Raw genomic sequence first — 26,268 nt, 5'->3', positions numbered from 1 at the left:
GATCTTTGAAAAGGTCATATGGAAACCTGCCACTATAGAAACTTTCTAAAACACACACACATATATGTGTGTATATATATGTACATACATATATATATATATATATACATCCATATACACATACACATATAAAAAGGGACTTTAAACAGAGTCACTCTATAATAGGGAGATATGATTTTTGCAAACAACACAGTAAAACAGTCATGTGACATGTATTGGCTACCTATTTTCAAGTCATTGGTAAATGGGGTTCCATAGGTTCGACCTCCAATGTATTATTACAGGCTATTGCCATTACCTCCAAAACTTGATGGTAACTTCTTAATTGATAAAGACACCAGGAGTTTGAGTCATAGGGCATAGAGAAAATGAACTGGTACTAACTCTGGAAGCGTCTTCATTACGAGATAGCCTCCATGATGCTGCAAGGGTCTAACAATTCTACTAGGAAGGAACAGACCTACCACATCCCCTTCCACAAGGCTCGAGGCTCATCGTGGAAGAGGAGACAGAAAAAAGTGTGAAAGATGGAGGTAGTGAATTGCTGCAGAAAAATGGTATTTTTTTAAGACATACAGGGCTTCAAGTTAGATGGATTGTTTATATGGGGAGGAGCAAAGCTACTTTACAGATGAGTCTATGTACTTTAATAAACACACATATAATTAATAGATCTATTATGTAGTGTTATCTGCCATTAAACATCACGCCTAGAGCCTAAGGTTCCTTCAAAGTAGTAAAATTGAACTCTTATTTCTCCTTTATGTTTTGAATGGAATACTTTAATAAGAAAAAATGATTTAATAAACTATTTAGTTATTGTGGGTTGCATTTCATATAGGGAAAATTAAAACAGATGTTCAAAAGTGATCTCTCCTTTAGCAATGATTTTCAAGATGATTTGCTTCCTAATGCCTTCCAAAAGCAGCCAACACTTTTTAAAAAAGTATCCCAATGAGCTCATGGGTTTGATGTTATCATGTCTGTTTTTCTTTTGTTTGAAATGTCCATTCTCGAACCAGGGAGCCATAATCAAGCAATAACACATAGAGTAATATGATCTAGTAGGCTTCTATACTTTTATGGTATAAAAACATAATACTAGCTACCTTGTATTGTTCCTATTCCAGACAAATGTAGTTCTTGGAAGTTCTCTCTCTCCCTTTTCCATTTCCTCCCTCTCTCCTCCCTCCCTGTTCCCTTCCTCTCCTCTCTCAGTCACTCTCTCTCACACACATGAAGATATAAGTACATATGCAGACTCAAGTGTAATCTTCAATAAATACATATTAACTTTCACAATGAAAGTATGTCTTTTCTCTATCACTGAAGGTGTTGGTTTGTATGTGTTAGCTCCACTCCATTGGACACACATAATGCTGTCAGAATGGCAGCACTGCCACTAACTAAAGTATTGATGAAAACTCTACATGTTGCTTTTACTCTTCTTGTTACTAGGATATTTTCGACTGATTGAGCACAGTAAAGTTGCTGTCAGTAACTCCTTCCACAAACTGGATACAGCATGCATACCATGAGTAAAAGCTTGGCATCCTTGATGAATTCTTCTTTTATGGAGTGGCTGCATCATCTGACATCTTCATCAACAAGGGTAATGGCTCCAGTTTTCCAACATCCTTTCCAGCATTTACTACCCCTTGCTTTTAAAACGGTAGTCATTGCAATGCACGGGAGGCACGACGGTTTTGATTTTCTATTTCCTAATGTTTACTCTTGTTCTGTGCTTTTCTGAGAACCTACTGGACACTTCCCATCATTTTTGGAGAAAAGCCTCCATTTACAGATTCATTATCAGTTTTTAAAATAAGCATTTCCCCCTTTTTATTTTTGAATTAAGAGTGTCTTCTGTAGACCCTTCTGTATGTAAGGCTTTTATCACATACATTATTTATAACTATGCCTATTTTTCTTATTTTACATGGTGTCATTTCACTTCTTGATGACACCTTTGAAGAACTTTTTTTTAAATTACTAGTGTCAGATGTGTCTTTTACACACTAGAATACAATAGAATGTGCATTTTAGTACATATTCTATTAAGTTATACGTAAGAAGGAGCTGTCTGGTGCATGGGTTTTAAGAACTACTCCTTTATTTTTGTGAATGTTTCTCGATTTATCTCATGTTTATAACTATCATTTAATTGGGTTAACTTTTGGACATGATGTAAACTAGAGTGTGTTTTTAAAACGATAGTCATTGCAATACAGGGGAGGCATGATGGTTTTGATTTTCTATTTCCTAATGTTTACTCTTGTTCCCACTCTCTTGCTTTTGGACGCCTGGTCATCCCACTACCATTTGCTGAAAGACTTCTTTTTTCACTACTGGATTTTCTTGGCCCTTTGGTGAAAAGTCAGGAAACAATGTGAGAATTTCCTTTTAGATTCTCAGTACTCTTCTCTGCCTGCCTTTAATGCCTTGTACTCTGTCTTGATTCTGTATCTTGATAGTAAAGTTTGAGGTGAGGAAGTAAGAGCCCTTGATTCTTTCTGGTCAAGACTGTTTCAGTTGGACCTTGAATTTCTATATGATGATTTGTTTGTTTGTGGGTCTTGTTTTGTTTTTGTTGTTGTTGTTTTTGGTTTTTGGTTTTTCAGGTCTCACTAAGGAGTCTTGCTTGGCTGGCCTAGAGCTTGTGATGTAGACCAGGTTGGACTCAAACTCAAACAGATCTATCTGCCTGACTTCCCGATTCCTGGGATAGCTGGTTTACTTCCTTCCACGGTAACACTGGTGTCCTCATTATTCTCTTCATAGAGCCATGTAGGTGAGAATTCATGGATTCAACTTCTGATAGTTCTAGTGATCATAATCTCTCAGCATGTTTCTCCTGCTCTCATCCTCTCTATGCCCTCTCTTCTTCAGTGGTCTCAGAGCTTGAGGGGTTCCACACTCTACATTTTTGTTGGTTATGGTTTTCTACAATGGTCTTCATTGCAATGAGAAGTTTCATAACACAGACTGGGCAGGTTGTAATACACCGCACACACACACACACGATCAATTAAAGAAAAAAGAGGCCATAGATTTTTAAAGAGAATAAGGAACATACTAGGGTTTGGAAGGAGAAAAGAGAAGGGAGAGATGGTGAAATATTATAACCTCAAAAACATTTTTTCAATTTATTTTTAAGTATGAACCACCACACCCAACCCTCCAACTCTTTATGAATTTCAAGAGGTATTTATGGATTCCTCTTTCTTTCTTTCTTTCTTTCTTTCTTTCTTTCTTTCTTTCTCTCTCTCTCTCTTTCTCCCCACCCAAGTGTGGAGACAGGGTTTTCTCTGTGTAAAGCCCTGGTTGTCCTGGAACTCACTTTGTAAACCAGGCTGGCCTTGAACTCACCTATCTCTGCTTCCCCAGTGCTGGGATTGAAGGCAAGCTCCACCAAGGTCTGGCTTGTATTCCTGTTTTCTTAAACCACGTAGGATTGTCACACGAACTGGGTAAAGCCTGAAGACCTATCTGAACTCTGTGGACTTTTTTTTTCACTTAACAATACAATCAATATCAATACAAAACAATACAATTGTAGACTTGCTACAATGTAAATCTGTCACCCGTTTGCTCAGGCCATCCTCTGTGGGAGAATACATAGGCTGTTTCCAAGCTTTTACTATTAGATAGATACTCAGGTAACACAATAATACATTCATAGTGCATATGTTTCTATAGTCTGGCTGGCTGTATATGCCCAGGAGTAGGTTTGCTCCAATCAGGACTCACTGTAACAGAGAGAGAGCAAAGGCATACATAGTTATGTAAGGTCTTTCCAAATTTGGTTTCTAGGATCTGTACCATTTTTGAACCCCACCAGCAATATATAACAGTACAGACTTTGTCACATTCATTTTCTATGTAATATTGTCAAATTTCCAGGGTTTTTCAACTTCAGAAAAATTCATCCATCCATTATGCTTTGACACTTACAGAGCTCTATCCTAGTAGTGCCTTGCAGAACTTATCAAGGAAAAATGTAGCTTAAACACCCTCATTAAATCAAGTGGCCAAATGGCATCACCCACTCTTGTGTGTGCAACTGACGAGCCATATACCTGAAAGTCATGAGCTTGATCGTCAGACTATAGGCAGATCCTTTAGACAGAATGGAATTGAAAAGAAAACTACTATACAGTCAAACTTCCTATTTTGAAAGAACAATTGTCATGTACATTTCAAAAACTTAGAAGCTTGGTCCCAGTTTATCTCAGCTCTCCTTTAGTCTCTCCTGGATAGCCTCTCTATTTCTCTCCTGTTCAGTTGCACAGCACTCAGACCCTTGCCTGTGATGGAACATTTCAGAAACCTAGCAGTGGATGCTGTTTTGAATCATGCTATATTTTCATAATTTATTCATTTGGCTGTAAGTCCTTGCTTGAGTAAGAACTTTGAAGATCCTATGTCTTGTTCCTCTCTGCATGCACCAGGACCTCCTGGTGCGTAGCCTGCTGCACAATGTGTGTTTGTTTACTCAATGGCATTAGACAAATATATCCTGCATATTTGTATCTCTGCACAATGTACTTCAGTTAAAGGAATGATATAAAGAATGTGGGTTTTCTTCTCTTAAACACACCACTAGAAAATTGGACTGAAATATGAGAGAAGTTAACAGGTCTCTAAATTAATTAGAAGGATCATAAAATTCTCAAAGAAATGCAACTTGGGCAATTAACTTAAAGCCTTAACAAAAATGCGTAAGTATGTGTAATTTTCACAGTGAAAAACATGGTGAGTCGTTTCTTTCTTTCTTTTGTATCATAGAACAGGCTACGGATTATTTTTCCCCATGTCCTCATGTCATAGTTGGTGGCTCAAATGCTGGCCTTTCTCTGGACAGAACTCTGCATATTTCATGATCTGTCAGCCCATCGTACTGGCTGTAGAGATGTTGTTTATGAAATCTCTCCAAGGGAAGATTTGGCTACTATTATTTTGTACAGAATCTCCTGGGATGGTTCCCTTAGAGAGGAAGCTACTCAGTAAACAGGCCAAGGGGAATAGCATCCTCTTGTTCCCCATATACAAGAAAAGGCCAAGACACATGCTCAGATGTTAATGAGGAGCAATTAAATCAGAACATTACACCAAGGGCTTGGAGGAAAAAAATACCCAAGTGTTAAAAATTGATAATTTCAGGAATCAGTGACATTCAAAGACCACTGCAGACAAACCAATCCAGCTTGTTGACTCCCAGTCTTTGATGGGATAGGAAATGGCCACTTGTGGTTAGGAAGCGATGGGAATGCCTTGGCTGGCATGACAGGGTTCAGAAGGTGTTGAGTCAGAGTTGCTGACCTATCATTTCTGAGTAAAGGGACAGACCATTCATCTGGCTCTCTTGGATGGTCCATCTCTCTGTCTCTCTAGCCAAATAGACAATTTGTTTCTATGCTGAACAGGGTGTACAATTCTGTGAATTCCGGGGCAATGGGAGGCCTTCCCAGAACTGCTGCTACAAAGGTTCTCACTTTGTCCTTCATGTCCTTCACCCTGATGCTTCATGTTAAATGCACCCAACTTCCTTTCAACAAAGTAGTGCCTACAATCAAACTGGTCCAAGAGCATCTTCAGCAGAACTGGGAGCAGCCCTGTATCCTGGGTTAGCAGGGATATAGTATTAAGCACAGTTTCTGATACCTGACACTCAAAACTTTTCCAGGGAAGCAAAGACAGAAAAAAACTTTTACCTCAGACTTGACTATTTTAAAGAACAAGTAGTGAGTTCATTCTACTAAGACATTGTTTATCATGCAAAATGACATCTACATTTTAATGAGTTCATTAACTGTGCTTATTTTTAAATGTTTTGTTATAGTGTTGTTGAAGGAAACAACTAAATACCTTATAGAGGTAATGTTAAGACGAAATATAAGTTATAATTGAAAGTCTCAGAAAGTTTGAGAAGATGGGATCCTGATTGGCCATAATGTTGGTTTCATGGCTCTGACCTGATTTGTCTATTTTTCTTTCTTTATCTCTTCCTCCTCCTAGTCTTTCTCCTCCTCCTTCTCTCTCTCTCTCTCTCTCTCTCTCTCTCTCTCTCTCTCTCTCTCTCTCTCTCTCTTTCTCTCCTCTCTGATTCTGTCTCTATGTCTGTCTCTCTCTGTAGATCAGGCTGCCTCAAACTCACAGATCCACCCACCTCTGCCTCCAAGTGCTGGGATTAAAGTCATGTGCCCACCACTGCTCTACCTTTGCCAATATGTGCAACCTATGTAGAAAAACATGAAATTGTGATTGATTCACTTTAAATTTATAAACACAAAATTTAAATAGATCCTTAGAAAATACTATTCTAATTTTAAAATTCTTATATTTTTCCATGTTTCTCAGCTTCTCTCCATAAAATTTCTATGCCCTTTCTAATTTAAATTTCATGGGTTAAGCTTCCTCATATGCCCACCTCCACACAGATGTGCTTAACATTCTGTGTTCTCTCCTAGTACAGTGAAAGAAGAGGGAGAAATGAGTCTGCCACCATTATCCCATGACATGGTTGTAAATAATGAAAACCCTCAGGGGAGGTACCGATGATCAGCACGGTTGGTGGAAATATTGTTAGTATTAATTTTATTTTAATATGCAAGCAACAGACTACTATAAAACACAAATTTAATAAAAAATAGCATTATAAAAAACATCAGATACTTAAGACTAAAACTGAAAAACAAGTAAAATAGCCCTCCATATCAGGGTCTACGTTAAAATCAGAAACAAGGGGGAAAAACAAATCAAGGACTCTCTAAATAAACAAAAAATATATAACATATAAATTAAAAGATTTACTATTTCAATATGCTCTAAATTCTCCTTGAATTAACCTATGGGTTCAATAATACCCAAAATAAATACCAGTAGTTTTAAAATACAAATTGAAAATCTTTTACAAAATTTATATAAAATTGACAAGATCCAGTTAAAGCCAACATAATGCCAAAATTACATTGCTGCAAATGAAGTATGAAGCCACAGAGTGGGGCTGTGCCTGGGTAGTGAATTAATCTGTGGAGCTGAGAGGAGACACCCACATGTGTATAGGGGCGACTGGGAAGATAACAAATGGAGCTGCAGTGTGGCTCACACTCCGTTTTATTTCCTGAAGCTCCGTTTTCTATGAGAACAGCGGAGCACTCAGAGCCTTTAATCCTTAGCCCTATGGCCCACCTGCACTCTCTGCAAAGATGGTCCCTTCCAGTATCTGAAATGCAACCACTAGCCAATGCTCTGCACATTCATGGTTTGTCTGACTATTCCCTGGTATCTGAGCTCCTCCAATGAATGCCAGACTTCCTCCCTACCTAATAACTGTAGTCAGATAATTGAGCAGAGACCCTAAATTGAATCTGTCCCTCCTCTGATCTCCCATCTCAGTAAGTGAGATTGCCATCCAGGTTGCTCTGGCCAACACACCCGGAGTCATTCCTCCTCTGCCTTTTAGCCACGGGGCAGGCCTGTTTTTCTAAGCAGAGTCAATTAGACTGTCCCCTAGGACTTTGATTCTTGAGTGGTTGACACAAGGTTAGGAAATCGGTTGGAGCTGACTCATCTGGGCCAGACAGCCTCAAGGGTTTGCTTGTTCGTCCCTGTACCTGGATTCCTGGAATGGCCTTTGTTCCTGCTCTTCAGCTCTATTTCTTCATCTAAGTTATATCTCATGGGCCTGGTGAGTTTCCTTTTAGCTGAGTATTTTTTAATATCTGTCTGCTGTTTTCTACCAAAAAAAAAAAAAGAACTTTCCTAATAGAACAAGAAAATGGAGAGTTGATGCATGTGTTATGAAGACCCAGCTAGTCTATAAGACTAATGTCTCATTAGCTCATGAGGCAGGCCATCATCAAGTACATATGGTACAATTACTGCACATAGGCCACCCAATAATACTGTGTCTCTGCTAAGTTCTTCAGAGACTGCCCTCCTGCGTCATCTATAGGTCTCAGGGTCATGCCCAAGCAGTCATTTCAATGAGGCCAAGTTAGAGTTTAGGATATTTTAATATAGGCTTACGAATAAGGGCTCAGATAGAGTTCTCAGAAGGAAGTCAGGTACATTTGAGAGCATGGGTGTGTGCTTCTCAGAAGAATCACATACAGTAAAGCATCTGAGTGTGGGTACAGTCTCCTCGAAGAAGAGTTCCTGCAAAGACAAATTCCTTCTCAAAGACTTTCATGGCTAGGAGCACTTGGTTACCTCGTGTAGTTTCCAGTTCTACCATGAGTAAGAATCTCTACCATTTATGTGATCATTTACTCTCATATTCAACACCTTAAGAATATTCTAAGTGCCAGGCGTCGTGATACAGGCCTTTAATCCCAGCACTCTGGAGGCAGAAGCAGGCAGATTTCTGAGTTCCAGGCCAGCCTGGTCTCCAAAGTGAGTTCCAGGACAGCCAGAGCTATACAGAGAAACCCTGCTTGAAAAACCATTAAAAAAAAAAAAGAATATTCCATGTATTGTGATAAACTGTTTCTAAGTTATAGTGGTTCCTCTATCTCACCTTCTGAGATTCCAACTTTCACATGACCCTCATCAAAGTAGAACCTGCTTTAATCTGATCATGACCTCATGATTCACTTTGGCCAATTAGAGAATAGAAAACATAATGTAGACAGAGGCTGGAAATGTGTTTCTCATGAAGTGCATCCTTTCTTGCTGTTGAGGATCCTTCCATTGCTTTGGGACAACACCCCATATCTTTACTGCTGAGAAGACAGCAGCAGAGATTACTAGTCCAGGTTATCAAGAACTAGGAGGATTATTTTGGATGACTTACTATCCTATCTCAGACAGCTTCAAATAAATCCCCTCAAACCAAAAGAAATATCTGCCCAGTCTATAGGGTCATGAGAAATAAACTGTCTGGTAATAGGGACAGAGAGCCATTCTACTTCCATGAGGATTTTCACTCAGTTGTTTAAAGACATGACTTACGAAATGACTACTTTGTACAGTATGTTAGATACATGTTTTGACCATTTGTAGCCATCTAGATGAGTATTGCTATTAATCTCAATCATGTGTAGAGAAGCCAAGCAAACTACCTAGGGTAACTAGCCTAATTCAGTTACCAAATGGCAGAGCAGGAATTAAAGCTCAAGTCCTTCAGACCCTATGGCCAGCTAGAAGCTAGAGTGGGTGTTGGTTTGGGAGAGCGCAATGGTTGTATTGGTGTGGTAGGAACAAGATCAATCAACCAGGAGCCCATAACCTCGTCTCACCACTAACTTATTCATTCGCTCACTGGACAGGTATTTCTTGATCACTTGCTGTGTGCTAGGCACTGTTAGACTTGCAGAAGGAGACAGAAAAGCACACAAGCTCATCTGCCTGCCTTGTTATATTCCTGAAAGATAATGAACGAAATTAATTCTGCCGCCTCACATATTTTGCAAGCAAGAGATCTGCAGGGAATGGTCTGAGATAGAAGGAAGGCAGACTTGAGGTCAGGTTATCAGATGTGAGAGCAGTTCTTACAGCTGCTCTGTAGATCTCCTGGGGAAATCCCTCAGGTTCTCCGGGTGTAGACTGTAACTACCAATCCCTCTCAACTGAGTTTGTTAGGATAAATTAAGACTCTAACATAATCAAAACTAAAATGATAGGACGTCATTCAGAGGAACTTTGTCAGTTACTGAGATCTTGGTCTGTGAAGCCACAAAACTGAGTGAAGATCATGGGAGAAGTCTCCTGGCAGCCATTGGCAGGTCTGTGTGCCTTGCTGTCTCCAAGGACCTCATGCCACGCTCCAGGTACAGGTGGTCTCCACTTAAAACAGATGACTCCATCTTCTAATTTATTAAAACCACACGTGTGAGCCTGTTCTGTTCACAGGGCCCAGGGACCCAAGCGAAGAGGGAGAGAGGCCCCAGAGTGTCTTGCAGCTGCAAGCTTAATCTCAATTAACAAGAGCCACCTGGGGAAGCTACTGTGGGTCTATTTGTTTTCTGACTATGGGTTGCCAGGGCTTGGGTAACAGCCCTCAGGGAAGGACTCACAGGAAGATTGTATTGACTTTTCCTAGATGCCAGCCCTGTCTGGCAGCTTTCACTTGATAACATGCTCTAGATCTGAAGATTCTTCCTGATTGGGTCCAGGTAAGGCTGACAAGGTTAAATGTTAATTCAAATATTGTTCCTCCCTGACACCTGGGATACACTTCTCTCCCTGCAAAAGGGGTACCCACAAGTAAGGCATTTTACTAAATCCTTCCCTGCCTTCCTCATAGTTTATATTTCAATCACTATAATTGATAGTAATAGTGTGCAGATAGGAGCTCTCTCTGTCCATTCTTGCTGATCACCATATCCTCTTATTATGGGCCTGTGTTACAAGTAGGATTGGCAGATCGAATAAATAAGAGTACTCTCTAGCCAGTTAAATTTGAAATTCAGATAAATTCAATAATGAATAATTTTAAAATGTGTCTGTGTGGCACTTGAGACATAGGCTAAAATTATTGGTTTTTTTTTGTCCAAGACTCAAAAACCTGTTCCTTCCACATTTATATGGCCACCTAAACTATAGCTTGGTTCTGGTTCTCAATAGATGTCCACAGTAATGATGGAAAGAATGGAACTTGTGCACGACAAAGTCAGAAAACTATATGCAAATATTTTGCTAAAAAGCATATATCGACATAATAAGTTTGGCTGCTTCAAGGGGTTAAGACTTTAGGGATTTTTCTTTTGTCTAAGGGTTTCTTTTTCTGTTTTTCAAATTGGTGGAAATAAGCGAAAGATTCAAGCATATATATGCATATATACATATGTATGCAAGCATATATGTATGTATATATTTATATGTATACACATGAAAGAGATATATGTGCACACACATATGTACCTGTACATTCATACTTCTTAACATTAAAGCAGAGAGTGCTGAAGAGAAATTTGGTTATTTTTCTCAGCTTAGTAAGTGAAGTTTTCTGGGTACAACCCATGAAGCTAAATCCATCTTTAGAAGATTATTTAATGCAATTTAGGCAGAAAAGGCATCACGGCAAAGCACAGTTTGAGAAATGGGCAAGGGTTTTGAACTGGTTACATCTTCAAAGCTTGGGAGATGTCAAAGTGAACCTAATAGTTAAGCCAGCACATAAACCTGACTTATATACAATATTTTGTGACTATTAAATTAACTTGTGTTTGATTTGCAGAATGAAGGGGGAAAGTCAAAACCAACTCTAATAAAGAACAATTAAAGCCACTTCCCATGATGCTTTGGAATCAAGCATCCACACTGGACTGCTAGTGACTGGTGTGTTTAAAATATCAAACCTGCATGGAACAAGGAACAAAAATTGCTAACAAATAGTTGCAAGAGCCTATAGGCTGGGTAATCCTTTTCATCTGCTGAAACAACCTAAGTTATTTGTTGTAACTATGTCTTCTGACAATGTGACTTAAAAATGACAGATCATTCATCATTAAAGCTTTGTAACATGCAAATTTCTTGTGAAAATTCACTTCAAACCACTGTACCTTGTTAGGACAGAAATCACTGTAGAGAGAAAGAAGAAATAAGCTGGCTTCTGCTCTGAGCCGGTGGGGAGTGGAGCAGAACTCAAGGGAAGTGGGACAAGGTGACATGAAGGTAGAAAGGGCAGTATTAGGAGTGGAGAAGTTTGAGTGGGGAAGACATTATGAAGATGTACCAAAGGAGATTTGTAGAGAAATAACTATGGCTGGGGTATGTGCAAAAGCCATATGGAAATCTATCTCATAAGCTTATTAAAAATACAGCTTCAAAAAAAAAAGACTTTAAATGAAGGCATAATGCACAGAGTGATAATGCTCTTCCTAGAAGCCATGGGATATCAAACAAAACTCTGAGTTCTAGGTGCGGGATTCCTCCTTATACATTGCTGATCAGGGAGGCGCCCTAAGTTCCCCAAACAATACAGTCTACTGCCATTGTCCTGGATCTCCACTAGAGTTTGATGTTAAGACTCTACTGCTGAAGACATCTTTTTTTTATTATTGTTTTTCTAAGGAGACAAGTAGTCTAGCTGCCTTCTGAATACTCTTGTTTATATCCATGGATTAGGGCTTCTCTCAGTTCTTAACACAGAGGATCCTTGCTATACTCCCTATTGGTTAATGTAGAGACTAAAACTGGTCAAAATGCCAAGGGCAAGGGACATTGTAGAAGAGAAAGTGGAAAGAATGGGAGAGCTAGAGGATGAGAGGTATGTTACAAAAGAAAAAACAAAAACCTTGTCTAGAGGGATGTAGATGCTACAGTCATGGATTCATTCTGGCTGTGTTTATCTGGACAAGCCCTGTCAATATTTCACCATGAGTCGCCACTTATCCCAAAGAACTATAGAACAGTTAATGGTAGCTTGGGAATGTGATATGGCTTTTTTTCCCATGGGGTAGACCCTGATAAGCCCACCTATGCTCATACAAGCAATTCTAATTAAGCTCCATGGGATGCAAACATGCAAAAGGGACATGAAAACAGAACGGGCATTAACTAGGAAAAAGAAAGTCCCAGGGAGGGAGGAGGAGGAAGGAGAGAAAAGCGTGGGGGACAAAATGATGAAAATCCACACAGAGAGAGAGAGAGAGAGAGAGAGAGAGAGAGAGAGAGAGAGAGAGAAAGTGTTGTCAATGAATAAAACATAATTTAAATTCGTTTCTGCTTTACTTGCAGGAATATCCCACCTCCAGGTGTGCTCTGCGCTGTGTATGGTACAGGTGGGGCTTCCTTTGCTTTCTTTTCCATCCATGGAGAGGGCCCACTGTGAGTTTCAGTGAGAATAACAAAGGAACAGGGAACATATGTCATAGCACAGTAGTACTCAACTTATGGCTCATGACCCTTTGGGGGCTCAAATGACCCTTTTGTGGGGGGTCACATACGAGATATCCTACATGTCAGCTATTTACAGGATGATTTATAACAGTTGGAACATTAAGGTTATAAGTAGCAACAAAATAATTTTATGCTTGGGCGTCACCACAATATGAGCAACTGCACTAAAGGATTGCGCCATTAGGAAGGTTGAGACCCATGGTTAAGGTACGTCTGTCACACTGTGGCCAGCTCTACACGCACAGTGAAGACAGTGGTCTGGAATGACAGAACTTCTGAATGTTTTACATTTCTTCCATCCCCGCACCCAGGTTTCCTTGCCTGTGCCCACATAGCAAGAAGAGACAAAGCACAGAAGTGAAAAACTCTAGGTGTGTCCTTACGAAGAGTTCTTGGCTCTAAAAAGGGAAAATGAGTTGGCTGAGCTTTTTAAGGAGGAAAAATACGACTTTGAACAAAGGGAGGCCGTGAAGTGACAGCACCTTGTCATTTTCAGGGTGGGGAGAGAAGAGAGGATATGATGATTGCTAAGCAATAGAAAGCTACTGCATCCATTTTAACGTCTTACATGGCAGCCTTCTGAATAGACCACTCTAAAATACTGATTAACAAATACACTGAAGCTGTACCAAAATTAGACTCTTAGGAGGTCTGAGTAGTGCACAAATTATAATAGATCTATTTCTAAGTCACACAGAGCCATCTTCTTTTCAACTGAGAAGCATCTAACACATTGCAGACTGAGGGGACTGTGTTAGGTAAAGACGAATGGAGGGAGGCTTTGTGCATCGGTGCCTCCAAAAGGATGTGCTCAAACACACAGCGAAATCTCAATTATTTTTCCATTAGCATTCTCTGGATAAAGGCTTTCATTTTCTTTGCTCCTGCTGGCAAGTTAGAGCTACTTGGCATGCATATTTAAGTAACAGTCACACTGAGTTAACTTTAAGATCCAGCTCTTAACGTAATAGATGCATTAAATGTGCAGTAAAATGAGAGAGAAACATAAAACTCTCAATGTGCTGAAAAGTGCTGGAGGTAATAAACATTATAAGTGTCTCATGTGTTCTAAGCCTCGGATTGTGGTAATGGCTTTGAGACCTGATCCCAGAAAGCTATGTGTAGCCACTAATGTGTTAATTCTCTTTAAACCTATTGGCTGAGGAAGGAAGCACCTAACCTAACCAAATCACTGGCAATATATAATAAAATAATAAAATATATACCTATTTCCAAAATATGCCTCAATGAAACCAGCCTGTTACTGTTTATCTTAAGGAGAAAGTATTTTCTACAAGCCCCAAAGATAAGCTTCATGTTAAACACGGAGTCCATTTTTGACACCCAGACTTTCTGCCCAATTTATTGGAAAAATCTATGCTGATTAAAGATAACAGATCTGAACACACTCCTTATTGGTTCATGTAATTAAAATTCTTGAACAACTACTAGCCTCAAGGGCAGGGGGAGTGTGTATTCCTGATAAATAGGGAAAAAAAGATTTTGAGCTGAGATGACTTAGTAGATAAAATACTTGCTTTATAAGTGTGCACGAGAGTGGAAATTTGGATTCCTATAACCCATGTAAAGCTTAATACAGTTGCACACATCTGGAATCCCAGCATGTCAGGAGACAGGAGAATCCCAAGAATTAACAAGATACTGTATTTCAAAAAAGATGGAAAACACAGACAACCCAAAGTTGTCCGATGACCTTCCCACTATTACAATTGCACACACACTTGCACACACACTCACAGGCACATATAAACTTAATACCATGCATGTGTGCATGCACATGCACACAAACACATACTACACTCATACATTACACATTAAAAAAAAAAAAACAGTTTGGCGGGGAGGTCGACTAGGATGTGCAAGGTCCTAAGTTTGATTCCCAGCACAGCAACAAAATAAAACAAACTTTTTCTCTCTCTCATTTTAACACCAAAAGTCACATACAGTCAGTCCATTAAAGGGAAAACCATAATGAGGATTGACCAATGTTCATCAAGCGCTCGTGATGCCATTAGTGTAACTGTGTCTGCAGATGGATGCAGGAGTGTGGACTGGGAGGTGTGGCCAGAGCACTTACCACAGATTCACCAGGAAAGGGTGCTCCAGGCCCTGCATGATCTGGAGTTCCTTGAAGACATTCCTCACTTCATTCCGCTCCACACACTTCTGTTTGTTCATGTACTTCATGGCGTACATCTTCTTGGTGTCATTCTTCCGCACAATGCAGACCTGAGGAGGTAAACAGAGGCAAGGAAGGTCAACAGGGAGGAGGAAGAGTGTGGCTGAGAGATGCAAGGGGAGATGTGTTCTTCAGCATGGCAGAGAGGCTTTAGAGTTCTTACTCCACTCGGGATAAAGACCTCATTTTGTTTCTCCATGTATTTAGTGCACCAAAACTTATATGTCTGTTTTCCCATAGTAGCTTGCCTGCTTCTGCTCCTGGGATCTTCAAAACAACATTTAAATCTGCTTCCAGGTTAAGACTCTCTTGATAACAAACACCATCCTCGATCCTCCTGTAAGTGGTTACAATGGATGTGACCCGAAAGGAAAGATGAAAGCACTAGGCAAAGAGTCTCTTTCCCAGCATGGGTGATGTAATGGGGAAGACTAAGCATGAGAAAACAGCTACAAATTGTCCATGTCTTAAGAATTCTTTTAGAGGCCTATATAGTACTCATCAAAATACCATGCAAATTTAATATGATATCATTATTTTACCTTAAAGTATGTCTCCACAAAGAAACTAATGGAGTGAACACTAAGTATTCTTACAGGAAGCTGGACTGTGTATATTTTCCAAAATAAAATTTTGGAAATGGCAAATTGGGGAAAATATAGAAATTAAAGGGCTTCTTTCTCCCATGGGGAAAAAATAAGCCTCACATTCATTTGATAATTCTTACTGGAGAATTTGCAAAAGAAGCTGAAATCTTAACCTTCTTTAGGGTAAAGAGAAATCCCCCCACTCTCCTGAGAGTAGGAAGATCTGACTTTAACAAAATGGTCCTAAATCCACATTTTGTTCATCTGGCATCTGACTTTCACTGCATGGTGGGGACAGCTTCATCAAAGAACATTCCGAAACATTTCCAAGTTATATGTTTTTGTAACCCCAGCACCTCAGGAATCACATCACTCCCCGACCCTCTGTGATCCACATCTCTCCCAGAAGCTGGACAATTCAGTTCTTACCTTCCCAAAACTTCCCTTCCCAATGGCTCGCAAAATTTCAAAGTGGTCAAAGTTGACTGTAAAGCAAAAGAATGAAGAATATCCAGAGTTATTATAAACTACTTTTTAACAGTTAATTGAAGAAACAAGCATTGGGCTAAATTTAAGTACCTTGTCTAAATTAACATATCAAACTATGTTAAACTACCAATTTATTCGTAGAAAATGATTTATCAGCCACTAATCCCATGTAGCCATAGAGTTTAAATAGTATTAGGAATGTGAAAATACAATCTTTGAGAAGCCTGTAATCTGGTGATACTGTTTTTAAAAAGAGGTGTTTTGAGATACGTGCTCCTAGTGAATAGAAACATGGGTCAGCTGAGCCCTGGGAAGGACAGAGGCAGCAAGTCTGTCTCTAAGAACACTGAACATGCTCTTGTGGGCATCTGCCTAGTGTTTGGGTATGGTGGTTGTTTATGGTGTGGATCCCCAAGTGGGGCAGTCTCTGGATGGTCGTTCCTTCAGGCTCTGCTCTGAATTTTGTCTCTGTAATTCCTTCCATGGGTATTTTGTTCAAATATAGCTGTCTCCTGCGAGGCTCTGCCAATGCCTGGCAAATACAGAAGTGGATGCTCACAGTCATCCATTGGATGGAGCACAAGGTCCCCAATGAGGGAGCCAGAGAAATAACCAGGGAGCCTAAGGGGACTGAAACCCCATAAAAGGAACATCATTATGAACTAACCAGTACCCCCAGAGCTCCTTGGAACTATACCACCAATCAAAGAAAACATATGGTGGGACTTGTGGCTCTAGCTATATATGTAGCAAAGGATGGCCTAGTCGGTCATCAATGGGAGGAGAGGCCCTTGGTCCTGTGAAGGCTCTATGCTCCAGTATAGGGGAATGTCAGGACCAGGAATGGGAGTGGGTGGGCTGGGGAGCAGGGGTAGGGGGAAGGGGATAGGGGATTTTCGGAGGGGAAAGGGGATAACATTTGAAATGTAAATAAAGAAAATATCTAAGAAAAAAAAAACACTGAACATGGATTTGCCTATAGACACTGAGGGAGCACATGACTTCCTGTGAAGCTGCTGTGCTTTCAACTTTTATTTCTGCTTGCTTATTTTGTCCCAACTTCACTCTCTTGGACCTAAATAATTTCAATTTCCCCAAGTCATAAAATCTTACATCCATAAGTTCACAGAATTGGCTCATCTCCAACCTGCAAGCAGAGATGTGTACAAGAGTCCACTGAAGTGGGCTTTGCAGCCGGGATGATCTGTGCATGATCTTTTGTTCCTACAGTGCCTCATGATGAAAAGAGTTACCCAGTATAAGCACACATGGTCTTTCAGGTTCAAGCTCATAAAAAAAAAAAAAAATCTCCTCATGAGAACACAGTTCAGATACTCTCTGGCCAGTGGCAATCTTTGATTTCTTGTCCTGATGACCTTAAGAAAGGTATTTCTTTGTTTTGAAATAAGGATTTTGACATGTAAATTCTAAATGAGAGATTCAAAGGACTTCCTAAGGAAATAGCATGAAACAATAGAAAGTATCTCTCATGTCTTTGAAAGAAAAATTGCATTCAGTTATTTATGGGGAAAGTATCATGGTATAGTGCATAAATGCATATGAGGGATACGATTTAAGGATTCAGTTCTCTTTCTACTCCAGGTATCCAACTCAGTTGGTCAGTCTTTCTTAGGCACTGAGCATTCTGTCCAGCCTTCTCTCAACCCTTAAAGACCTATTTTCTGTCTTTATCAGCAACAATTAGTTCATTAGCTCATGAAGGGGAAAGAGAGATTATCAGGGCTTCCTGAAGGTCTCTGGGTTTTCTGAAGTTCAAACATTTTTACAATAACTTCATCGTCACGTCTGAACCTCCTCTTTTCCTAGCACAACATCCACTTAATTACATGAAATCATTTGCATTTTACAAATGGTCAGTCCTAGATTTGGACCCCAAATTGTAACATGATGTGATAGGAAAAACAGCCTCAGTTTCTCTATATACCCTACTGTAAACATTGACTAGATGAGAAAAGATCTTTCCCTAGATGTTCCTAAAGCTGTTTGTTATATTCTTCAGGCTGATCACTTGTTTACCACGATATGTGCTCCAGGACAGACTGCATGTCATTTCGCTCACACTGCTATCTCTGCAGCCTTAGAATTTTACCCACTGAGGCAGGTGAAGCTATAACTCTCTGTAGTCCCCGTGGAGTCCAGCATAGTGATTTACACAAGTTTGACTCCCAGCAAATAAATCAAACTAAGCTATAAGAACACGCAAAAACCCTCAAACAACCGAGTCTTATAAATATGAATAATGTGAACACTGGGCCATTTCAGGGAACAGTTTGCTGTTAGTGAAATTCCATTAATAAGTTAAAAACTGGGTTTGACATCCATAAGAAACATTACCATTTTATAAATGGAATTGAATAGAAAGTACCAAAAACTACTCAAATGGGATATGAGTATAATAATATCACTTCTGAAATATTTATTTTACACATTTGGGTAAATATACAATTCTTGGTGTATGCCTTACTTTGAGCTGTCATGAAAAGAATTAGCAAAATGCTAATTTTCTCTCAAATTACAAATTGACGTAAGCAAACCAATGACTCTTTACACTCAGTACACAAATCTCAGGAATCCATTATTTACCATCGTCACGTTAAAGGAAATTAACCAGGATTTATTTGCAAGTCCAAGATGTTATATTGAACAAATCCAGTAGCTCACTATGACTTTTTCCTCTGGCAGCCTAGCCCAGGAGACTTACAGCATCTCTAATCTCTAAGCACACAGCAAGTACCTGGGAAGCATGACGTCTCATTGTGACATTAGTCTATTTCAGGAGCCACGTCTTTTTCTAAATCATTTTAAGCACTAAGCAAAAATAATAAATGATTACACGTCAAGATTCCTGATAACTTTATATTGGCAAAACTGTCTAATTTAATGTACCTTTCTAAATGTCAGTTCTCAGAAGAGTCTAAAGGAAAAGACTCTTAAAGTTAGAAAACACATCTTCTGTCTCGCCAGTGAGAAGGAGAACAGACTCTACTCTCCTGCCAGGCCACCTGAAGTCCCTCCGTCCTGGAATACGGCTTGGGGAGAAAAAGAGTGGCTGATCAGAAGTGACTGATGGCTGCAGCAATGGCTCAGTGGTTAAGAGCATCTGCTGCTCTTCCAGAGGATCAGGTTCAATGCCCAGCACCCACATGGTGGCTCACAGCCTTCTGTAACTCCAGGTGAAGGGGATCCGATGCCTTCCTGGGTACCTCTATGGGTATCAGGCATGCACGTGATACACACATGTACATGCAGGCAAACACCCATACACATTTTAAAATTATTTTAAGTGACAACAAAACAAGCTCTAATTCTACTCTTCCAACACTCCCTCTGAGTGCTTAACAGCACAATCACCAGTGAGTTGGAAAGCTAACAAGAAAATACAACCAAGCCAATACCAGAAATGGTACATTGACACAGTACCATGAGAGACAAATTCAGAATTGTGGTTTTATAGACATATTGTGATTGCCTTTCTGATTCTGGACCCAGACTCTTAACTGACTTCCTCGTTTTCATAATGTTTTTACACATCTACTCACTCCAACTCGAGCGCCGGGAAGACCACCGTGGAACTTGCTCTTTCATTTAGAAATGTTTTTGGGTCCAATTACGCTCCCCACGTTTTTCTCTAAACAGAACCTAGCTGGCTTTAAGACACGTTGCTGATAGTGTTATCAGTTCCTTTACATCTCTTACCCAACCCCCTTATCTCAACATTTTGTGAAACTAATACTGTTGAAGGAAGAAAAAGGGACCACCCCCTTCCAGAATGTGAAAGAATGCCCTGACATCAGGGCTTGGCAGAAGGACATTCCAGAGAGCGAAGCAATGCATCTTCTTCATTCTATTTTTGAGATAACAATATTTGAAAACCTTGATTCCAGCCTTCGGAAGTAGCAAATCGTGAACATATGTGAGTCTATTGAGAACCAAGTCCCACAAACTGCTTATGTAAATCTTCCTATTGATGGTGGAACAAGGACACCAGCTGTGTGACCCTGGACAAGTTACTCAATCTTTCCAAATCACAATGTCCCATCTGTAAAATGGAGCTAATTAAACCCAACAGGCACGAAGCTTCCAAGATGAGACACTGTAAGCCAGAAGTGGAGTGTCTGGCTCACTGAAATCTGAACATGACAATCGTTTTTTAAAACTGCAATTATTCAATGGAAAGTGGCCATTATTTCCAAAGTTTCCATTCTGTTCCCACAACGCAACCACTGTTACAAATGCTAGGGTGTCCTTGAAGGGTATTTCTCGGCATGCGTGGGTTCCTTTCTGGCAGGACAGCACACTATCACTGACTGGGACAGGAGTAAATTTTCTAGTAACTCCACCATGTCTATCCATTCATACAACACCCTACTCATTTTCCTCCCACTGTTTCAAAATACTGAAATCACCGATGAGTACTGAAAGGTATATTAACTACATACTAACTATAATACTACCCCAGATATCCTTAATGGGCTTTTGTGTATGTTAGTAGACTTACTTTATGGGAAGAGAAATGCTGGCCAAAGGTATGCTAACTTTCTAATGTGAAGATATCGTCAGTAGACCTCCAAAGATACCGCACCAACTCCCCTACATATCAGTCACATACAGGAGTGTCTTTGCTAAGGCTACTTACTATACCTATGATAAAAGACCATGACAAAAAGTAACTCATGGGGGAACAGGTTTATTTTACTTATTCTTCTATATCACTGCTCATCACTGAAAGACATCAGGACAGGAATTCAAGGAGGCAGGAACCTGGAGTGGAAGCCAACGCAGAGGCCATGGAGAAGTGCCATCTACTAATTTTCTCTCCTTGTCTTGAACAGCCTGCTTTCTTATAGATGCAGGACCACCAACCTAGGGGTAGACACACCCACAATGGGCTGGGCTGTCTCACATCAATCATTAATTAAAATAGTACCCTATAGACTTGCTCACAGAACAATCTCATGCAGGCTTTTTCTCAGTTGAACCTCCCCTTTTCCGATGCCTATTCTGGGTCAAGTTGACATAAAATGAGTCAGAGTGAGGAGGTAATCTTTAACTTGCCAACACTACTATATATAATTGCCTTGACTTGATGAGATAAAAAGATGAGTGTATTGATGCACTTTATCTCTGTAGTGAGTGAGGCTGGATGGATATTTTATATATTTTTTTCATCAAACTGCCTATTCACATATTTTGTCAATTTGAATTCCTTGTTGGTCATTTTGACTTGCACGGTGTTCTTACATGTATGTAAATTAATTCACTTTAAAATATCAGGTCAAATTTTCTTGGTTATCCATTTGAATGTATTTAAATAATGGAGGTCTTAAATTTTTATATTGTCAAATGTATCAATCTTTTTCTTTGGCCCTTCTGAGTTTGTTTTATTTCAAAGTTATTTTTAAAAGCGTGCTCTTACATTTTAAATTAAAAGCTTTTTTTTTTAAATACAGAGATGTGCCTATAAGTAATCATTTTAAAAATAATTCACTTATCCTGGTTGGGAGGATGTGAGAATGTCACCATGTACAAGTGGAGGTCAGAGATCAATGAGCTGGAGTCAGCTCTTTCCTTCCAGTCCATGGGTCCAGGTTATTAAAATCAAGCTCCTTTACAAAGCTCCTGCCAGCCTTCTTTTTTCTGTGTATTTTTTCTACAAGCTTTCTACTTCGATGTGGTGTTAGCTCGTTCTGTGCTCACTAAAGACAAAGTCAATTCAACATGAAAATCATAATTACTCAGTGGCTCCCATCATCTCTCTAGCCTGCGAACTTCTTTATTTTACTTCCCAGGAGAGCAAAAGGCCAAAGTGGGGTAGAGGTCAGCAAAGGCAATGCTCACTAACCTTCGCTTATGCTCCATGAAGATACAGTTATTACTGGCAGCAGCTGTGAGCACTGAACCCGGCCCTGAGAAGGGTGTGTGCCCACTGGAACTCTCAGTCTTAAGGCATGAGGAAGTCATTAATCATAGTCAATATCCAGCCCTCCGCAAAGAATACCCATCGCTATTCTAAGCATGTGCCATAATTATTCCAACATTCTGCCACTTCTACAGAACAGTGCTACTATAATTGCTATTCGTTTTTAAAGATGGGCCAACTGCATCATAGAAATTAAGTAATTTTCCCCAGGCCTAGAGAGCCTGTGGCAGAGTACTAGAGGGAGGATTCAAGTGGACTCTGCAGCTACCCTTCAGCTCCATTCTCCTCTGCCTTCCATTAAATATATACCTATCTTTTTTTCATATGAAATTGAATAGGCCATAGAGTGTGCCAAGCCCTGACTTCCCACACCGTTTATATCTGTTTCCACTTTTCTTGAGTAAATATTTGACATTTTGAGGGGTGCCATCATGGAAGCCAAGTTGCTCAAACTACTTACAGTCACTCAGGACTGTCAATCATTCCATTCCACCTCCCTAGCTAGAAGCCTGCTTTATGTGAGATGGCAAATCAAGCCATTCTATTCTATATCCTTACACTGGGTTTCCAGACCTGGAAATGTATCTTTTCCCTCTCTCTGTCATTGATGTCCAGAAAATAAAAACAGCTGGATATACAGAAGGAAAGGGATTCTCAGTTCAACAGAACAAACCAGTATATAACATATATTAAAATTACAGTATGCAGGCATAAGCCCATAGCATTGAAATGTCGGGCTTCATATTTAGAAAGGTCAAACTTTGATTTTTCATTCAGGTACTTCCAATATTTCTTCACTAATTCTAATTTTATTTATATATTTGTTTTGTTCATACAGAGTCTCATGTAACATAAGCTGGGATCCTTCTCAATGTGGTCTTGAATCCTGATCTTTCCAAGTACTGGGATGACAGGAATTTGCCACACCTGCCCAAATGTTAACTCTTAAACTTAATACTAAATATGCTTCAAAGTAATGCTGACGGGAGTGTTCTAGAAAATTCAGAGTGCAGCAGAGATCTTGAGCATCTCCAGGGAAATCCACTGAAGTTTCCTCAAGGAGCTGCTCTTAGTGTCCAGGTCCTTCTAACAGCTTTTGCTTGGTTTATTGCCATACTATAACAAAAGGTCTGAGACTGGAGATGTATTAAGGGAAAAGATAACCCAGAGTTTAGTTCACCTCGTGGTTCAGAGGCTGGGATGCTCTAGAGCAGGCTACTGGCCCATGGTTAGGCTTCTGTTGCACTATAACAGGTCAGACAGGATCACATGCTGAGACAAAGTATCTATGTGCCAGCTCCTATTGCCTCCTCTTCTTGAGTGTGTCTTCTCTTCAGTTTCTTATAAAGCCACCAGCCCTGTCATGTTGTCATCTTGATGACCTTATCCAATCCCAAATATATCCTAAAAATCTCCACTCCAAATACTATGAACATGCTGATCTTGGTATTTAGTTTCCAACACATGAAAATTAGGGACCCATTTGAACCACAACAACTGAAGTATCAGAAAGGGTGCCAGGCAACAGGATGCAAACTTGCGGTGTCCCCCCCTTTTTTTTTTCAGAGACATGAACAAATATTTGTTAAATCTCAACAGGATACAGATGACAACCAAGAAACAATCCTAGGCAAGTCTAGCCTGGTGAGCCAAGGAATAGCTTGGGGTTACATCAAGATGCAGCTGCTACACAAAGGAAGCTGCATCAGTGCAAGGAGGACCCAGGAATGCTCGGTTTCTGGAGCTCCCGGAACAGGCTATGGGCAGCAACAAGTGGGGGGCGGGGGCAGGGGCAGGGAGGTGGGGAAGTGTCTCTCTTTCTTCAGTAATTACAATTGCCTTATCTCCTTGGGGATGCTTGAGAGTCCAGAGTTTCTGGTAGAACCTGCCTAGCACAAGTCTGCATAGATTTTATTTAGGAACATTATTATATACAGTAAAACACATAAGATTTCTAAGATGGGAAAAAAATTCTTCTTAGTTGAAAAGACTAAAAGCCTTCTAAGAAAAGCAACATTTCACCCGGGCTTTCCAAGAAAAGGGGGATGCTTAACAGTGGACAAAGGAAAGAAGGGCAGGGAGAATCCACTTACAAAGTGACCCAAATCCCTAGGAGAATAAATCATTAAGGGCCAAGTGACTAAACTGATCGCCTTAGCTCTCTGTTTCCACCCTTATCCCATTCTTGAATCTCTAGCAAATGTATGTATGGCTTTGCACATGACAAATTGATAAAATGTCTATGTTGCATCCAGCGTGCCATGTTTTGAGTTATACCCATTATATTTGTACCTTTTAAAATATACATATGTGTGCATCATCCAGACATCTTAACAAATACTATTTTATATAATTAGTGTTTTGTAGATGTATATGTCATACACAGCTGTGATGGTTTGTATATGATTGGCCCAGGAAGTGGCACTATTAGGATGTGTGGCCTTGTTGTAGAAGGTGTGACTTTGTTGGAGGAAGTGTGTCATTGTGAGCATGGGCTTTAAGACGTTCATCTTAATTCCTTGGAAACCAGTCTTCTTCTGTTTGCTTTCAGAATAAGATATAGAACTCTCAGCTCCTACACCAGGCCTGCCTGGACACTTCCATGCTCCTGTCATGATAATGCACTGAACCTGTGAACCTGTAAGCCAGCCCCAATTAAATGTTGTTCCTCTAAGTATTACCTTGGTCATGGTGTTTCTTCACAGCAATGAAACCCTAACTAAGGCAACACCCCCAAAATTAAATCCTCCAATACTGGGGCTCAGACTTCAGTCCAATTTCATATGTATCCAAGCTCCATAATTTCAACATTATAATGAGCCTGAGATCCAGAACATATTAGCACAGCTGTGGGGCTCAAAGTTTGGATTTGGGCTATGCTATTCTTTAGAGTTAACAATATTAAGCACAGTATTTAATTGCTCTACATTTCACTTTCTTCCTCTGTAAGATTCTGATCACACATAGTCCAGCTTATAAAATTATTATAAAGCCTAGGTAACATAAGCTATAGCTATGATGTAGACCAAGTGGTTTCTAGCAGAGTAGGATCTCACTATATGAATTATTACTATTACTACTGGAGAATTTGACATTTAGTACCAAGAATATAGGCTGAGTCATTTGGAAAACATGCTTAATGGACACTTGTTAACTAAGCTTGAAGAATGAAGTGCCAGCATTGAGGTACTTGGATGGCTTTGGAAGAAAATATGAAACATTTTTTTGTTTATCATTTTCTAGCACATCATTTTTAATACTGTACACCTTCTAAGAGGTCACACCAACAGCCTGTTGTTAAAAGACCCCTTGGGAACAGCAAGATGTCTCAGCAGGTAAAAGTACATGCCACCAAACCTAACAACCTGAGTTCAATCTCTAGAACCCAGATGATGGAAGGAGAGAACCCACCCCTGCAAGTTGTCCTCTGGCCTTGTGTGACATACATGCATATGTATGCATGAGCAAACACACACACACACACACACACACACACACACTGAAATGTGAATGTGTTATGACGTCCTTGTGAGGTGGATAGTACCAGAAGTCTCCATGTGGATGTTTTTCTAGTACTATTGCCAGTTCAGATTTCTTTGCAGATACTGGATTTTTTTTTTATCTTAAAGCCTCAAGCTTTGCATTATTTTCCAAATAGTGTTGAGAGCTGCCATTTTTTCTCCATCTACTTCATAAACACCAACTCTCCTAAGAGAGGGCCTGGGTGGAAGCTCTACAGCAGCTGAGGATAATTAACAGGAGACTCAGACGCTATTTGCTTTGTCAGAGCTGCGTGATCTTTGAACAGGAGTAAGTGTGTTTCACTATGGCAACAGAAAGGCACCAAAATTAAATCACAGCCTGCCAAACAGAGATAGAATCAGCACCCTGCGCTAACCCTGTTTGCTTGTAAGAACGGACCCTGCATGGTCAGCCGAGGAACGAAGAATAGGTCTGGACAGATTTGAGATAGCACTTAAGAAAATAATTCTCCAGGTCCATTGTACAGTTCTGCATGAATCCAATGAGTGTCTCATCTGCTGCGTTGCATCTCAAATGGAATCACTTAACAAGAAGTGCTTGCTGACTGCCTTTTAGGACAGTCACAGTAAGACAGGAAAGAAGCTGAAATCACGCCCCCAGAAGCCCACAGCTGTGCTGGAGAGTCAAATCAGCAAGCCTTCAGTGAGCATCTGGGTGCCTGG

The 26,268-nt window shown here is 40.0% G+C and overlaps 1 protein-coding gene across 1 annotated transcript in view; it reads right to left on the bottom strand.

Annotated features, from left to right (window-relative positions):
* Stk32a (serine/threonine kinase 32A) overlaps positions 1 to 26,268 on the bottom strand; it is a 114,195-nt gene that overhangs the window by 64,084 nt on the left and 23,843 nt on the right. Inside the window, exons 3-4 of the mRNA XM_021151143.2 lie at positions 16,063 to 16,118; positions 14,945 to 15,096 (exon numbers count right to left, since the gene is read on the bottom strand). Of these exons, the coding sequence (XP_021006802.1) occupies positions 14,945 to 15,096; positions 16,063 to 16,118 (208 nt within the window). The remainder of the gene's footprint in view (positions 1 to 14,944; positions 15,097 to 16,062; positions 16,119 to 26,268) is intronic.

Source organism: Mus caroli, chromosome 18 (genome assembly GCF_900094665.2).
Source record: "Mus caroli chromosome 18, CAROLI_EIJ_v1.1, whole genome shotgun sequence".
Taxonomy (NCBI): domain Eukaryota; kingdom Metazoa; phylum Chordata; class Mammalia; order Rodentia; family Muridae; genus Mus; species Mus caroli.
The sequence above is the reverse complement of the archived record's forward strand: the minus strand, read 5'-3'. Positions and strand labels throughout refer to the sequence as shown.